The sequence below is a fragment of the Lycorma delicatula genome, chromosome 11 (genome assembly GCF_047948215.1).
Source record: "Lycorma delicatula isolate Av1 chromosome 11, ASM4794821v1, whole genome shotgun sequence".
Taxonomy (NCBI): Eukaryota; Metazoa; Arthropoda; class Insecta; order Hemiptera; family Fulgoridae; genus Lycorma; species Lycorma delicatula.
In genome coordinates this window covers 56,393,041-56,412,301 of record NC_134465.1, presented here as the reverse complement: position 1 = coordinate 56,412,301, position 19,261 = coordinate 56,393,041, and the positions used below count along the sequence as shown (strand labels likewise).

At 28.0% G+C, this 19,261-nt stretch overlaps 1 protein-coding gene and 1 long non-coding RNA gene across 2 annotated transcripts in view; one reads left to right on the top strand and one right to left on the bottom strand.

Moving 5' to 3' along the window:
* The window catches only part of LOC142332323 (lysosomal alpha-mannosidase-like), an 89,575-nt gene that overhangs the window by 15,719 nt on the left and 54,595 nt on the right, over positions 1–19,261 (bottom strand). Inside the window, exons 9-14 of the mRNA XM_075378696.1 lie at positions 15,839–16,032; positions 14,947–15,128; positions 9,491–9,685; positions 6,606–6,658; positions 4,170–4,356; positions 556–676 (exon numbers count right to left, since the gene is read on the bottom strand). Of these exons, the coding sequence (XP_075234811.1) occupies positions 556–676; positions 4,170–4,356; positions 6,606–6,658; positions 9,491–9,685; positions 14,947–15,128; positions 15,839–16,032 (932 nt within the window). The remainder of the gene's footprint in view (positions 1–555; positions 677–4,169; positions 4,357–6,605; positions 6,659–9,490; positions 9,686–14,946; positions 15,129–15,838; positions 16,033–19,261) is intronic.
* LOC142332324 (uncharacterized) overlaps positions 11,758–19,261 on the top strand; it is a 30,287-nt gene continuing 22,783 nt past the window's right edge. The window contains exon 1 of the long non-coding RNA XR_012758253.1: positions 11,758–11,999. This is a non-coding gene — a long non-coding RNA (uncharacterized LOC142332324). The remainder of the gene's footprint in view (positions 12,000–19,261) is intronic.

The following is a 19,261-nucleotide window of genomic DNA, read 5'->3' as shown; positions in this document are numbered from 1 at the left end:
AATTGACCAAACAAGTGGAAATACAACAGTGCCAAATCAGGACTATATGGGTGGGCGAGGTAGTACTTCGCAATGCAATTTATCAGTAGTTTCTTGAGTTACCTGAGCTGTGTTACTGTGAAGCAGAATTATGTCTTCACGCGTTTTTTTTTTTTCAACACTGTTGTCTTCACTTTGCTGATAATCATATTAGAGTGGTATGCACTATTTATTGTTCGCTGATCTTAGAGTATCCACAAAAACTGGACCTTTTGCATCCCAATCATTTCATTTTTCATGCTGATTATTGGATTCAGAATTTTTTCTTGATTCATTCCCTTCTCAATCCAAACACATTATTAGAAGTTTAAATATTACTGTTAATAGTATTATTTTTATCTCTGAATTTAAAAAAGGTATTTTTTATTTTTGGTGATTATTGATAGTTTTTGAGAATAGTTTCTTTTTACAATCAGTTTTGTTTCAAATAATATAATATTACATTAATACTACTGGGAAATCCTAATATTTATTTTATGGTAAAATGAAATTAAAAAAAAAAGAAGGAAAACTTACATTGGTTTTGGCAGAGGTCCAACCAGCCACTGAAATTCAATTTGATCTTTATTGTTAAATAATCGTATAATTTGACTTAAATATGGTGTAAATTTTTGTCTTACTTCTATTACTGCAGTACCTGTAAATATAAAAAAATAAATACAAAAATGATTTTTTTTTGTACAGTATGTTTTTTGAAATCTTTATTAATTGTTTTTAGTAATGCAATTAATCGTTTATAAATACAATCTCTATGGAATCTGGAGTTAATTAAATTATGATGAATTATTAAACTTATACTGTATTATACTTTTGTTGGTAAGAATATTTGTTTGGTATTTTAGGCATCTAACTCCTAAAGTATCCACAGAATTTTCATTTAACAGATTTCAATGATTTTAGTTGGATTTCCTTAAAATTTAAACTCACAGATATTTTTACAAAAGCGCTTAACAAAGAGAGAAGAGAAAAAATAGTGCATTAAACAGTAAGTAAATGATATTAGTTTTTTAGAAATTTTTTATATTTTAAATTTCTTCTTGCATATTTCAGTTCTGATCATAACTCCAATTGTAGTTATTTAAGTTTCAGTTTTTAACATAAAATGAAAATTTCCAGATTTGTTTTAGAAGTGATGTGAAACCAGTTCAGTGAAGTATAATCTTTTATCATGCTAGAATAATGTATTTTATGTGTGTAATAAATAATAAAAAATCAATACAACCTTTCACCTCATATAGCAGTTACATATTTTTGTATAGTAATTATTTGAATATTTTTTATTATTTGATTTATCACAACATAAGAATCCACTAATTTTGTTCATCAGTATTTTTTTAACAGTTTTATTTTCTAATTTTATTAACTTTCGTTTAAATAAATATCTCAGTTATTGTTATTAAGGAAAAAATCTAATTACTCACTTATTATTTTAAAATTTATTTAATTATTATATAGAAAGTTGATCTCCATGATGGAGTGGTAGCATTTTGGCCTTTAATCCAGAGGCCCAAGGTTCAAATCCTGGACAGGCATAGCATTTTTCATATGCTATAAATTTCCATTTTCATATTCCCGTAAACTAGCATCTTTATAAGCTTCTGTGGTGAATTTATTCATCAGTAAAAAAAAATATTTAAGCTTGTAAAAGAAAAGTATCTTAATTTATATGAAAAATTTTAGAGTAGAAAGTATGAGAGTAGATTTTAATGCATACCTGATTGTTCTGAAAATGTGCCCAAGAGTGGCACCCTGAAAATACAAGGGTGTGATATAAAGATAGTGACTGAGTTGCATGCTTTTGCATGTTGTTATCAATTGGGAGTTATCATAGCAGTGAACAGGAAATAAAATTTATTACAAAAAAGTTGATATCTGTTAATACTTATTATTATTACATGATACGTTATATAAATCAGAAAAATTTGCACCAAATGTATAAAGTTATTCATCAGATGGAATATTATCTAATTTTTGTTACTTTTTTCCTGTAATTGCCTTTTGTTTCTATTTGCTTTCTTGTGCATTATGACTATCAATAGCAACAGATGTGTAATGACTGTACATTGCTATTTATATAAAAAGTGCTATTCTAAAGAATTGTTGAAATAAATTGGATAATAAGAAAACACTTAAAATCAATTCAAATAAATATATATTCTTAAAATCTAAAATCATATGGCCACTTTGATTGATTAACAATAATAGTCATCATCATCAGTGGAAACTGTTGAAGTAGTATAAATAGATAAATGAAAAAATAATGATAAATATAATTTGACAAATAAACAATACTGGTTTATAGTAAATTAACAATACTGGTTAAGGCAGTAAACCTGTTGATAATGTAACATGTGATGGGAGAGTGTGATTCATTAGTGAAAAGTCACTAGTTGTTTTTTGGGGGATGCTCTCGTTATGTGTCATGCTATGGTATATGTGATATGGATAATTTTGTCTTCAATGATAACTTGTTTGTTTGAGTGCTAAATGTGTTTATGTATGCATTATTATTATTTAGTGTTATAAAAGCTTTAACATCCACCCATACCAATTTAGTCGCGTTTTACTCCCAAAGACAAGAAGGCATTCTCAAAAATAAAAAAATTACTTTTTTTGCTATCACATCGATGACATATTTGCTTTAGTTGTAATCGTTCAAAGATATCTACCTCAGCAATTCCACTTTCAAAATGGTCTCTTCAGTGGAAATTCCATTATAAGTTAACTATTTAACAACTTTAGTCTTTGTCCAATTATTAATAGGCAAAGCCTCCACTTTTATGGAATGTTGTGAAGCATTGCCTATTACACTATTATTGTGTAGTTTTTCTAAAATTGCAGTAAAACATGCTTTAAAATTTTCACCATTAATCTCTGTGTGGTAATCATTCTCTGAATTGATTTTAAATACTGACTAGACATCTTTTTCACTTATTAGGTAATGATGAAGAAGAAGAGGAAATCTGAATAACACTTTAGTGTGTGGCTTCACTTAAGGCAGAAGGAAGACTAGAATGTGCAACAAATTTCTTGAATTTATTTCAGATACCTTTGATTGTAATACATAAATAACTTAAAAATAATAAGTCTGTCTAGCGGTCCTTAGGCTCTTTCCATACCGTAGTAACAGCAAAAGATCTTTGTTGTGGCTTTTCACATAGCCAGCTGCTTAGTAAAGTTATATAAGAATTAAGGAGATATAAGGGCTCCAAGATTTGTTCTGATCTACTCCTATTTTACACACATTTAAGGTATTTTAAGGTTTTAAGGTATTGTATTAGTATTGTATTGTATTTGTATTGTATTTTAAGGTATTGTATTATCTAACTGGTTTTTTAACTGAAGGAGTCATTTTTCTTCTTTGAGATTTAAAATTTAATTCACCACACATAGCAAAAATTATCAGAGTGATTTATACAAATACAAGATATTTTTATATAAATCATCAATAATACACAAAAAACAATATGTATGAAGCACAAAAACATACTTCACCATTTCAGAAAAAGTAGGAATAAACTCACAGTGGTATTTGTATGAAAGGCAGAATTAAATTGATTCTGTGGTCAATCCACAGTAAAAACAGTGATTGAAATGACTATAAATTATGTCATTAATGAAAACTATTAATTAAATCATATTACTGTGATAAATTTATTTTTTCTAGAAGGAATGACACATAGGGAACAGTTAGTATTGATGTTGTCATTCAATGATGTAGTACCATATTACTCCCACTAATCACTCCTCCAAATTATTCCACTCTGAGCCATTTGTAAATAATATTCATTTATAAATATTTTCAGACATTCATATCTGATTATTAATATAATCATTAACTCACAACGAATCTTTACAAGTGTTTAGTTTTAATAGAAAAATAAATCGTTTTATCAATTTTCATTTTTTACAAATAATAAATAGAAAAAAATGAAGCCATTAGAACAAATTTTGAGGTCGTGTTTGAATTCAATTCCAAAACATATATAAAAATAAGCCAAAATTATCTCTGTAACAAAAGTGTTGTAGACCATTGTTATTGAGAGAGGTGTAGTTGTTTACAAAACATTGGTAAGTTCCTAAATAAAAATGATTTTATAACTTATTATGATTGCAGTTGTATTACATACCATTTACAGCAGTGATACTGTCTACTTTATTTACAACTGGTAATGCTTCCCCTAATGGTGAAAATAAATATGCTCCTGAATAACCTGTAGTATATTGATAAAAATTTTGCTTCAATTGCCATTCTTCTTTTTTACGAATAACTGTTGTAATGAATCCAGTTCTTCCATCAAATTTAAGTTTCAGTTCCTGAAAAGCAAAAAAAAAAACAGTTCACAGCATTTATCTATTTCTGCTATTTTACATCTCATTCTATAGGCATTCTCTTTTTTCTGTTTTAGCCTCCAGAACCACTATGAGGTGTTACTTCAGAGGATGAATGTAAATGAAGTGTAGTCTTGTACAGTCTCAAGTCAACCATTCCTGAGATGTGTGATTAATTGAAACCTAACCACAAAAGAACACTGGATCTAGTATTCAAATCCATATAAAAGTAACTGCCTTTACTTGGATTTGAACCTTAGAATTCTCGACTTCAAAATCAGCTGATTTGCAATGGCAAGTTTACCACTAGACCAACCATACGCACTATGTATAAAACAAATGTTAGGTGCCTTAAATGTAATAGTTGTCAGTAAACTGACATGAATCATTATCAATTTAAAAATGACTTAGCCATTTTCAAAAATGATAAGCAGTCTATGCCAGGCTTACAAAGGAAAATTAAAAATTAATGGTTTTCAGTTGTATTATTCTTTGAGTCAAATATTTGGTTACATATTTCAGATCATTAAAATGCAGGCGATATTCAACATTATAAATAACACAATCGTTAAAGAAACAATTGTTTACATTGTATGCAATTTAGTTTCTTAAATACAAATATTCATATTAATCAGAAAACGATTATTTTTTTCAAATTGCAAATAAAATAGGAATTATTCCTTTTTGTTATTTTTTTTTCTAATTTTGAACTTCATCATCCTTTTTTAATAAGTTGATATTGACTAGTAAATAATAACTAATAAAATGTTAAAGCATCTGAAACTATATTTATTGCTTTAAATTAAAGTGATTTATGGCAACTGTTTTTTTAAATGTACTTTTGGCTGTTTGTATTTTAGTTTTCTAGGTGATATTTTTTAGGTATTGTATTATCTAAATAATTTGTTGTAGAACCTGAAGGTTTTGTAAATCGTAGATAAGTAATAAGGGTATGGATTTCCATCTTAAACCATCTTTGGGCACTTGTGTTAAAAATTGTTCAGATAATCTTGACAGTGTCAGTGTTTTTTTTTTTTGCATAGATTAAGGAATTCTATATACATTTCATGATCCTGAAATGGATCATAAAATCCGTTTCTTAAACGAGTTTTCTGATATTTGCTATTTTGATAATTTCTTTAGATCAAGAATCCATAGCTAGCTTTTCCTTAAGTGCATGTCTTGTAAATCACTTGTCTGATATTTATTATTATCATTATCTTTTATGACTACATAGGATCAATTTAGTCAGTCCATTATCCAAGTCTCTTCGATGGGACTGTTTGGGCCTTGCTGCCCTCCCAGTACGTTTTCTTATATTTCAATCATTGTGCTATTTCTAGTGTTGAAAATGTTTGTGTTGTGAGTTTTTTCTTGTGAGTGTGAGACAAGTGTTTTTTCCTTGTTTAATTTTATTTTATCTGCAGTGCCTTCTGGTGTAAGGCCAGTTTCCTTCAGATCCTCTCTTATTTCTCTGATCAATCTGCAGCCTGTCTTAAGGTTTTCTAGTTGACATTGTACTGTACTTGCTGTTTCAGAAGTTTTGAATCTTGCATCCTCATGATATGTCCAAAAAATCCTAGTGTCCTCTTATGCATGGTATCAGGTATGAGTGATGACTCTTTGTGCAAGACTTTGTCGGGCACAATCCACCACTGCCCATCTTTCTGGTACTTTTTATTGATGCAGATTCTTTCAATTTTCTGGAGTCTGTCTTTGATTGTTTGTTCAGGTTGAAGGATGTTTCTGCTGCATTAGTGGCTTCCGGTTTTATAATTACGTTGTAGTGTCTTATTTTTGCTTTAATTGATAGACTTTTTTTTGTTAGTGTACCAGCTTAATTTTTGAGCTTTTGCTAGTTTGTTTCTTCTTATTTGGATCAAGGTTTTTTCATTTAGGTTGTTTTTTATTATTTTTCTGAGGTATTTAAATCGGATCACCATTTTGATTTTATTACTGATTTTGTTTACTTCTTGTAATTGTGTTGGTTTTTGGGATATAATTTCTGTCTTGTCATATGATATTTTGAGTTCAATTTTATTTGCCATGTTTTGAAGTTCTAATAACTGTGATTTAACAGTCTGATATTTATTAAATAGAAATAACATTTTTAGCTGTTCAGTGTGGAGTACATTGTTTTATTTATTTTTTGTGCAGTTTTTTCTTTCAACCTTACTGATAGGTGTAATTAATTTTTTCAAATCACTAAAAATAAATTAAAATAACAGACTTACCCCATTGCCTATTATAAAATTATCTTTATCATCACCAATCTTGAATTCGGTTACTGTAAAAAATGAGATGAATTGTTAGTGCGTTTTTTTATTTTATTGTTTTTATATTTCATGTACAATAAATCCCTTGCTATTTGTGGGAAATATATTCCAGCAGTTAATGAAAGTAGTGTGTTTTTACAGTAATCTTTTTTTACGAATGTATGTAAAAAAAATGTAAATGATATACCTATACCAATTACAAATTTTATTTTTAAACTATAATATTTTAACAAATTTACCTAAATATAGTTTTTGAACATTGATTTTTCAGATTACAAAACCATAATTTATTATTGAAAATGTGTGAGGTACACAATATTTCTTTTATATTTTTTATCCTTTTAAAAAGCTGGTCAATAAATAATGATAATTTACATAATAAAGTTAAAACAATGTGGGGAGCGAAAACTGATTTAGAAATAAAAAAGGATCAGATAATGTAACAAAAAACGGTCTCAAATTCTGTTATGTCATCCTCAAGTCTTGTAGTAGAAGAATTTAATTTTTTTTTTCTTAATATTTCAAACAACATACATAAATTTCCAAATAAAGAAAGCCATTGAACTTGAAGTAGTTTTGTTGATGAATCACTATTTTTATTTTCCATTGAAATCCAGGATGTTAAAACTGGTATTTTTCATTTTAAAAATAGTAAAAATTTTGTGATTATTGTTAAATTCCTACATCTGTTTTGAATAAAACATAGAGATTATGACTGTCATGAACAAATCTTTTATGAATATAATGATTTCTCAGTTATTTAAGATTTTTATTATTATCATCGATAACAATAATTCTGCATTTAATTTTCAAAGTTATAGTACCATTTTATTCCTGTCCTCATTTCTTTATATTTATCTTATATATTATCTTGAAAATATAACATATTGACATATTTTCAGCATGGTTTTAGAAAGGATTTATCTATTTAGACCATTCTCATTTTTAGAAAGTATTTTAAATAGTGTTTATTGATAATATGAAAATTGCCATTTTGATTTTTTGCAATATCAATAAAGCACATGATTTAATATCAGATCTCTCATTGATGAAAAAAAATTTAGTTACTATGATGTAAGAGTAGCTGTTTACATTTTGTTAATTCATACTTTACCATCAATAAATAGATAGTGAATCTCATTTTTAATAGAAGCTAGGAATACATATATAACTCATTGCCAGTTTTTACTGTAAGATATGAAATACAATGTTTTGTTGAATTACTTGAAAACAAATCTTTTGTGTTGTTTGATAAAGGTAGTTGTAGATATTGTTATTTTTTAAGAATAATTGGGCATTGATTTTAACAAAGGTTATACATTAATAAATATAAAAATTCTGATAAGTTATCGGTTTACATTTAAGGGCACCAAACATTGATCTGACTTAAATTCATGCATTACAAATACCCATGTTTCAGTATTCATATTTTCATTGGTGTGTTGCAGGACATCTGTAACATATTGTATGCTTTCACCTCTTCTAACACTATCTATCAGTAATTAATAGAACCATTTGTGTTTCTTAGCAGTATCATCTTATTTAGGTTCCAACCATACTGATCCTACATGTCCAGTATTATTAAAGCGGTGGTAAATTTTATCTTTTTTTACCAACTATCTAGGATCTGTAGCCTTATTTTTTTTTCTAATCATCAATACTCAAAGGACCCCACGCCATACTTAAAAAAAGAAGTTGAATCATATAAGTTACACTATATTGTACAAATATTATAAAATGTATAATGTTAAATTATAAATATAGAGTTATTCAAAAAGAAGGAAAATATTTTAAATATTTATTTGTAATGAACAACAATAGGTAGAGACGACACATATGATACGTCACTGAATAGAGGAAAGTTCAAAGTTTTATTTTATGTATTCAACAAATGTCAAATTGTTAGTCCATTTCTTCCCACGCGCAGATTAACTGGTCCCTAGCTATTGAATTCACTGCTGTAATAGTTCGATTTCACAGATCTTGTTGAGTAGCAGGCATAAGTGGTACATACACATTTTCTTTTATGTACCTCCACAGATAAAAATCAAAGGAGTAAGATCACTTGAAAACATTATCATCCGATGGGTACCATTGGGAGCGGATGGGAAGTCGAAAAATTTTTTCAGAGCTCTAGGACTGACCGTTTTCAAGATATTTGTGATTTCGTCCAAAAATTCCAATCTGGTTAAAAAGTACTAAATTTTCCCAAAACTTTAATATATATATATATATATTTTTTTTTGTATATACATCGATATATATATATATATATATATATATATATACATCTATATATATATATATATATATATATATATGGTATATCGATATATAATAACAAGTATACACGAGACATGTACTAACGAATCTGGATTTTCCGCTAGTTATCGGTACATTGGTGATAAGTTAAGAGGGACGCACACACAGACAGACACACATACAAATGCCTTTAGTAGGGTAGGATTACTCAGTATGACAAAATAAATAAGGAGGATAGACAAAAAATACATTCCAACCTCATAGGGGAAGACACCTACCTTGTGGCGATTCTGGTCGCCACACCACCCCCTCCGTTCCAAGCCCTGAGGGGCTTTACCGGTGATTATCTTTAGACCCTCTAACCGATTACAAATGCACTTGCCATTTAAAAGTGAAATCGAGGGAAGAATAGGACGCCTCAAATATAAATGCTTCTAAAGGATATAAATAATCGGTACTACAGCCGAGTAATTCCCATTTTGATGTGGAAATACATAATTGAAGAATTTTATTAACTGAATTTTTATAAAATAAAATATATATATATATATAACACACATACATAACTGCTTTTTACTTACCGCTTGCAATATTTTTCTTTTTTGTCCCATCTGATTCAGGTTTTATTTTTTCCACAAGAAATGACTTTATTCCAAGAGGTGGTAAATTCATGGCTTGAAATATTAATTCATGCGGATGACTTGCATAATTTAAACGCCCCAGAATTGCTTTAACCTCAGCAGGTAAAGGTAAAAGATCATATGATAATTCGAGTCCTGAAATCAAGTAGAAAAAAATTTATATATAACAGTTGTTTTATTTTTTTGTAACATCTTTTTTCATTGGTCTAGTTATCTTTTGTTATAATCTAATTATTATCAACTATGCAGAAATACACATATAATAAGCTCAACATTGCTTAGTAGTGTGAAGGTTAATGTTCATTTTCATTTTGTTCCCTCCAAAAAGTGTGATACAGGAAACTGGGCTGTGTAAAAATAAAGAGTATATATATATATATACATATACATATTTTTTTATTTAAAAGCTTATTTTCATAGGATTAACAAATCTAAAATACAAAGTATCTCAAAAGACTTCTGTAGTCTTGTAAGACTTGTTTTCTGAATTATTTGGTGAAATTTCGATTTATTTCAAGAAAGCTAATAGTAATTATTGAAAATTATTAATTTAAGTATAGAAAGCAGTCCACATTGTTTTACAGTGGGCTGAGATTCACAGCAGTTATAATAGACATTTTTCTTCCCTACATAAATCTTTTTCCATTCTATTTTTAATTAAAATTATTGAATTATTTTTTTATGGTAATGTTAAAACACTTGGTTCACTACAGAAAGAAAGAAACTTTTTTAATAGTTAAAACAACAAAAAGTGAGTTCTTAAAACGTTGAGTGGCGTGAGATGCACCGGCATTACTCAGGTTTGTATTACTCATACGCTATAAGTAGCCTCACTGGCTTTTCAGAATTAATTTTACAATGTACACAATAATATTTCTTGGACTATGTGAATGCTTTGTTTTATGTTTGTGGTCTGCAAGGAATGTCAAATAATGTTATTCACCATTCTATATCATTTCATTTTTCTGTTTAATTACCAGTCTGTCCTCATGTCATTGTTAGTTTTATGTTGTGTTCTGTAGTTTGATTGTTGTTCAAAGTGTTTTCGTTATAAATTAGTTTTTTTTATCATATGTATGCTACATTATATTATGTTCAGTTGCAAGTGAAAATAAGGCACTAATAATATTACATCAACACATTTCATTATATATTTGTAGTTGTATTTCATTATAATTTTTAGTTTCAAATTAGGTAAATTTTAAGTTACCGGATATTGACTATTTTATTGTTTTTTCAAAGCTGAATTAACAGTTCTTTGCTCTTTTCTATTTTCGCTTTTATGCATATATACTGTAATTATTTTTAATTTCAGTATGGCTAATCAGCCTAATTGTAGCAGAATAAAATCTCATAGTTCAAAACAAAATGTACTGACTAATGAAGAATTTCATGCCATACTTTACAGCGATGATGAAGGAAGTATATTTTCTTTATTGGAATATGAATATGACCCAGATAGCATTTCAGACACTTCAGCTGATGATGACAATTTGGTTTTAAACCAGTCTTTTGAGATGAAAAGAGAAAGAGTAGAAGAAAATTTGGAAACGACAGAAGATGAGTGGCATGAAGTTGACAAGACCAAATTACCTCTTCATATCAAATTTAAAGGTCAACAAAAACATAATTATCATGATTCATGCTCACAAAATAAGGACGCTTTGACAATATTTATTTTGTAATATAAATAAAGAGGAGCTATGCTAAACAGCTCTATTTATTTTAAAAGAGGTCTGTATTTTAAAAACAGATGGTCATTTTATTTGTTAAATAATAATCATCACATGAAAGAAAAATGTATTTAAGAAAATAAAAACTAAACTTTTAACAAATAAATAATAAAGGTGAAATAATAAAAATAAAAATTGAAAATAAATAAACTTAAAAGCTGTTATTAAACAAGTATGTTTAATTTTTTTTTTTTTGAAGTAAGAATGCAAAATAACTGTTGTTACAAAAGTGCAAATTCAGCTTAAAAATATCTTAATTATTTAAACCATCTACACAGATTGCCCATATTTATTTATTTGTCATTTATTTATAAAATGTATTTTTTTTTATAAACTTTTTCTTCAGTGTTTACTGGTGATGATTGTTTAACAAATGAAATGGCCATCTAGTTTTAGATATTAAGTATTTGTAAATAACATTTTTAATTAATTCTATAAAATTATTTATAATACACTTTTTTTTTACAGAGAAAATTAAAAATTTATAAATAGAATTTTATTATGAAAATATATTTTTTTTCAAACCACAGGAGAAAATTGGGAAAAGTAAAGGATATAAATTGTTTCTTTGTTGAGTACTGTTATAATTTAAAAGTACCAGTACAATAAGTTTTGACAAAGTAGTGGTTCCAAAATGCATAAATGTGATAAAAGAATGAAGCTAAGAAAGGTAAAGAGTACTTAACATTGAAACTATAATGATCTTAGCAGGAAAGGTAATAGTAGTTATTATTTTAATAACAACGATTTAAATTGTATTAATTGAAAATATGCTCTTTATTAATATGTAGATAACAATTTAATTTAAAAAATTAAAATTAATTGCATTAAAAAATTTTTACAATAGAAAAGTGATGTATTGTGTCACTTATATTCATTGCTTTTACAACATGTGTGTTGAGGAAGTGGTACAGAATTCAAATAAAATCTTTTATTGGAGTAATTATCCTTAGAAAAAAAAGTTGTTAAGATTCATTGGAATTATGTATTAAGGTACACACACTACTGGGCCCAGTAGTTTATGTATTAAAATTGTATTCCAGAAATAGGAGAACTTTGTTATTCAGATACTAAAATTAAAAAGGTTAGTTGCTCTATATAAGGGCTGTTTGAAAGATCTCAGTCTGAAAGAAAGCACAAGATTTTTCAGAAATTTTCTAATATACATTTTGACCAACAACTTCCCAACAATGTTAATACCTTCAGTATAATACGACTTGTCCAACTCTGCAAAATAAACACTTGCTTCAGATTTGACAGATCATTTGAATTGAATCTTTGTCCAGCAAGCCATTTCTTCAGGTTTGGGAAGAGGAAGTGATTGTTGGGAGCCAAATATGATGAATACAGTGCATGTTAAAGCATAGGTTACGGAGATTTGCAGCAACAACCTATGACTTATGTGCAAATGCATAATTGTGAGGAAAGAACATCATGATAATGATGAGATCATTAGTCATATGTAATGTTCTGCTTGATTAACATTCTTCAGTCAGCCCAGTAGTGAAGCATACTACTTCTGGGTAATTGTCCTACCTTTATCCATGTAGTAAGCACCATGCATTAGAATCTAAAATAACTATAGCCATGGCTTTCCTGCAAAGTACCATTTTTTCTTTCTTTGGCCCACTTTCACCTGTTCCCACTAATTGATTGGTCTTTGTGTATTACTGAATCCATATTTCATCTATGGTTAATAAAACATCAAAGAAACACCGGAATTGCATTTATATAACACCCATGAAAAGAGTACAGTATGTGTTCTTTCAATTGTTAAAAAAAGTGGAACTCATTGAACAGAAAACATTTTCTTACCCAAAACATCACTTAAAACATAGTGGACATGGTCTATCAAAATGTTTGCAACATCATCAACCTAATTGTTTAATATGACATTGTGGATTTTTGTGATTTCGTTGATCGTAGTGGTTTTTTGTTACCCTGAGCATTCATCATCTTCAATGGAAGTACAACTACATTTAAATTCAACAGCCTACTTTTATACCATTCAAAATGAGGAGGAAACATGTCAAAACTTATTTGCTTTACTCGATCTCCACAAACAAGTAACTAAATGCACACATGTGAAACTTTGCAGCATGTCATCTAAAGGATTATTCTGGACAAATATCATAGTCATTTGGTCATATACTTGCTCCATTTGTGTTAGGCTGAGAACTTTCCATGTGGCCCTAGCATAGACACAAAAAGCAGATTACATGAGTAAAAATCAGCTGACATACATCAAAGAAATCTGTTATTATCTAGTTTAAATCTAAGAATAACAAGAAATTCTTGGAAATATTTATCTGAAATATATCATTTTATGGTTATGATAAATTGACATTAGAGAAAAGAAAAGAACAAAGAGGACTTTGAAATTTGGTGATACAAGTGTTAAAATGTTGGTCAATAAAATATAAAACAAAGAAGTCTAAAGTTAAGTAAGAGAGGGGGGGGGTAGTTTATGGCAGAATCTTGTAAATAGATGAATTATATATAAGACATTTATGTTTAGTTAATTTGGTAGAAGTGGGTTGTGGGAAGAGTAAAAACCTGTAGAAGAAAATAAAAATCAGAATTTGTGAAACAGGTATTTGTGGATATAGGATATATTAATTATCATAAAAGAGTAGTGTAGAAGAAAAGAAATAGAAAATGATATTGGACTTGTTAATTAAATATAAAAAATAAATAAATACACCGGTTGAAAAGGACATCCATCACAAATATAATCTCACTGGAGTGTTTGTATGATTTCTTGTAACAACTATCCAAACTGAAATTCACATGGTGATGGTTACATATAAGTATTGAAAAAAATTTAGCAAAGCACTTCTAATTTTGTACTAATTAACTTTGCAGATAAAAACTTAATAGCAGTTGATGATATATACACTTAGAATGAGTGCAGAATTTAAGATCTTACTTACAGGACATAAGTAATATATGCAATGCATTATAGTGATTTTGAAATATACTAACAAATGTATTTGTCTACACCCTTCTTCCTTTTTCCTGTTTAGCCTCCGGTAACTACCGTTTTTAGATAATACTTCAGAGGATGAATGAGGATGATATGTATGAGTGTAAATGAAGTGTGGTCTTGTACATTCTCAGTTCGACCCTAAGAATTTGTACATTTGTCTACACCCTAAGAATTTAATTCAAGTTTTCTTCATAAACTACAATTTAAATCATACTTCCTCTTTGATTTCAAGTAAGAATAACCACCTCCAAATCTATAATAGATATCTTTTTACTTTTACTGCTTTCCTCTCCTTACTCATACTTTAGGTCAGTGTTCATTAATGTATTAGGACACTAAAACGTTAAACATCACAACTAAACAATCTGTCCATTAAAAACTAGTAAGTTGTTAAAATTCAGCATTACTTCTCCCTATTGTTTTAAACTTAGATTTATATCTGTAAAAAATTGTGGAAATCCTAAATTGTATCCTATTTATCTGATAAGAGGATATTACACTCTTTTTTTGGATATTCTGCTTTGGTGGACAGATAGCTGGAGCTGCGTAGCAGAATACTTGGTCATTATTATCTATGGAATTATAAAAATATAATCATATTAATGTATTTAAAATGAAAATTTTTATTTTATTTTAAAAATTATAATTATTACATAATATATATATATATTTACCTTCCAAATCAGTGATTTTATATGAATCTAATTCTACAGGTACAATAACTGTATGATTTTTATAATGAGCTTGTGGATTGTACAATGTAATTATGAAATTTGGATTTTTCTCAGTTGTTGCACACTCAGTAACATTTAATTTAGGACAGAATTCATAATTCAATTTTTCTTCGTTCCACTGACTAAAAAATTTATAAAAATATTATTATTTTATTGTAACTATAAAGTTATATTAATTTATAAACTTAATTTTTTATTGTTGAAAAAAATTATTAATTATTTGACTTAAAAATAAGTTATTAAAATAAGACGATTGTAGAAAGTCTTGATACATAAAAAAATTTCCTATATTCTGTTCACCCTACAACTCAGAAACTATAAGACCTAAAAAGATAAAATTTGATACACTTAAATTCCATTAAAAAGATATCTATAAACAATTACTTCTTGTTTCTGTAACAGAATAATTCAGTTAACATTTTCATGTGGGTGTTTGATTTTTTTAAATTCTGAACTAGTGTTAGAATTCAGCTGCCGACCTTATTTTTATATACTAGTGAGTAGAGTACATAGATCTATTTGTATAAAATACAATAATTTTATAAATAAAAAAGACATTTTGTAGCTAAGTTTGTAATTTTCAATTGAAAAAATATTTCTAAGAAATGTACCACCGAATTCCATTACAAATATACCATTACAATCCTTACAAAGATCATGACTGAATATGATCTTTGTAATGGATTTCTTACCTGAATAAAATATTTATTTATTCTTGATGCTGTTATCCATTTGTTGTGGAACTGTCAATTTGTAAAAGATGTAATTAATCCATCTTTCTCAGAATCTTTATAATAGATATATTTTTCTATAAATATTTATGAAAAATTACCTTAATGTTGCATTGTAAATTTTCTGACAGGCAGCTGTACCTTCCATTATATATTGTTTATAATCTTCTGCTACAAAACCTTTTTCTGTGCCGCTTACTGCATCATGATGCTGTGCTATTGCCATTGCTCGCGCCATTACATTTTGTTCATCTTCAAATAATCCTTTAAGAGGTATTCTTAGTTGCTTACATGCCTGAAATATTAAAAATTTCAGTATAAAAATTGAAATATCAAAATTTTTTACTAAAAATTGATTCTATTAAGAATTCTTTTAAATAATTTCATACAAACGTACAAGGTGTGGCTATTAAATAAAAAGACTAATGCTGCTACAGAAGACTCCACATGCGCCAAATTCAAATGACTGATAGCTATGTAGCATGAAGCCTTCTCTTTCAATTGTTGCCATTCCAGTTTTTATAGACATGTTAGTCCTTTGTTTGGATATCATCTGTTTTTTTTTTTGCCAAAAAAATGATAAGGTGTTTTTTTATTAGAGCAAAGAATTGTCATGAAATTTCATATGAATCTTTGAAAAACCGCTACTGAAACTTATCTTTTATTAAAAAAAGCATATGTCAGTGAATTTTTATCACATGCGTGAGTTTTTAAGTGATTTAAGCATTTCCAAGATGGCCAAGAAGATACTGAAGATGATCAAAATTCAAAGCGATGATTGTTTTTTTTCTCGATATTCATGGGATCATGTACCTTTACTGAGTTCCTGAAGGTCAAATTATTAATTAACTTCTTCTTATATTTTCACACTGTGAAAAAATAAGAAAAAAATGACTCAAATTGTGGAAGAACAAGTCATGGGTTCTGCATTACAACAGAGATAACATATATCGTAACAGATCCTTAACAAATTATTACAAAAAAAGGGATTTTGGATGCAGTTAATTGTATATATGCTGTTTAGGAAAGTGAGTTTTTTAAAAATATATCTTATCGTAATTTACATAAAAACAAATTAGTTCAATTACAAAATTAAAGGATATGTTGAATATTTAAATAAAAAAACAAAATTTTTTAAAATGTTTCGATGTTTGGAGAATATTGAATTTCAATACTAATCTCGACTACTTCAGACATATAAGATGTGGTTTAATAAATTTAATATCATTGCCTATTATAATTATAAAGGTTGTTTATCGTAATTTACGTAAAATCAAAACATTTTGATGTCAATCTTGACTTCTTAAGATCCACAAGATGCTATTTAGTAAATTTAATGTCATTCTCTATTAATGGTAACAATTGTTTGTCATTATTTTCAATGTTTTCAATCGTAAATGGTCAGTTGGTTTGTTTGATGCTACTCTTCATTCCCTTCTGTTCTGTGGTAATATTATAAACTCAATATATTTACTACACCTTAATCCTGAACTATTTGCTTCATATATTACAGTTTTTTTTCCTTTATCTATTGAATGACCTATCCATTTAGTTAATATTTGATATTCATTATAAGAGATCAGTGAGGTTGATGGTTTATGATGAATTTTTCAATATCTTTGGATGCTGGTTATAAAACAGATAAGTGGACTGTATAATAAAATGACATTGTTTGAATGCAACTAAAAATTATGACACCTTTATTATATTAGATTGACACGCCATGTTCACTTTCACTCAGTTGGGTCTATGAACCCAACTGAGCAAGCAACACACATGAACAAGAGAGTGGAAGAACTCCCCACTACACTATACACACAAACATGCACCACACGTATGCACATATAGAAAAATATCCAGCAATCTTTACTTTCCCATAAAAGTTTATAAATGAAAGTATAGTAACTGGTCCAATTTCAGCATATGCAGTTTTCACCGGCTCTTGATGTTCTGACACCTAGGAACCCAAAAAACCAAATGAAAATGTTCTAGATGTTAATTTTCATATGTATGTCTGTTCGGTGTTGGTCTCTAAATCACTTTATATCTCCAGAACTACTAGATCAATTTTGACTATGCTCTGTCATATTACTTTTATATATGGGGCATTGATGCAATTAAATTTTCAATGTAAAAGGTCAAGGAGTGATGCTGTAGAGCAAGGTCACCCTCAGAAGCTCTAAATTTTGCCTAATTAAGTAATTAAGGTCATATTTTTCTTAGGCACATTTGTTAACAATTAAAAAATAACAATATTTGTAAAAAAAATTGCAAAATCTTATCTCCACCTCAAAAAATGCTCTAAACTACTGCTATGTTGTAATGTCATTGGTGAGCGATAAAATTAAATAAACAAATAATATTTAAAGTGTAAAAAAAAGTAACTCAGTCCGGCTGGGTGTCTCGATTGTCCAGTTGACTTGGTATCTGGTGTGTTAAGCCTTGTGGCTGGCTATATCAGTCTGCCGACCGTACTAGCAAAATTTGATCTATGTAAATTGTGAAATTACATTAGTTTAGTTAGTGCTGACTATTGCTGTTAGTATCGCCACACCCTCAAAAATTAAATACGGTATGCACTTTAGTTACAATCATTCAATTAAATAAACGATAAAATATTATATTTAAATAAAATGATAAATATTTTAAATTGTGTGTATATATGTGTATGTAAGCCGTGCATCAGAAACAACTCACAATTTTAGGACTTTCTCAGAATTCAGCTTTAGCCTTGTGATGGGAAAATCCTACAACTGTGTTGTCTGCCTTTTTTTTAAAAATATATATATATATATATATATATATTTTTATGATTAATTCACCATATAAACTGAATTATTAGTTATTTAACAAGTTTGATTTTAATTTCTATTCCTTTTTCTTCTATAACTATTGCCTCTACGGGCAGTAGAGGCAATAGTTATAGGGAGGGCATCCCTCTGCGGCCAAATTAACAAAATACTGACGTCTTCATAGATAATCAGGTTTATATATTTTAGTACATGATTGTCGTTTTTGACTACTCATGTAAATAAAAGTGAATGAAGGAAAAGATAAAACATTCAGTAAGTTATGAATGATGTACTGTAAATATTGAAAATAATGAAGATAAAATAAACCACCATGAACAAATAATTAACCTGAACTAATCTATGTACGCTAATGTACAATGTACAAAATGTTATAAAAATCAAGTGATGGATATCACATATTAAAAAAAAAAACATAAACTCTAAGGATCACATATTAATAAATCTTAAGAAAAAAGGAAATGATTCAAACTTAACACACACAATCTGTTCTTTGTTGGATTACATGGAGAAATAATCCTTTCTTTATGCACAAATCACAAAAAAAAAATTATACAAGGAAAAGTATAGAGTAAATTGGCTATTTCAGAAGTTATGAATCATTTCCTTGCTGCTTTATTGACAATTAACCTAATGTAAGGGTATTAGAACAGAAATTATAGCTCCATAACATTGAATTTATTTCTTATATCTAAAGAGAATTTATGTTTTTAG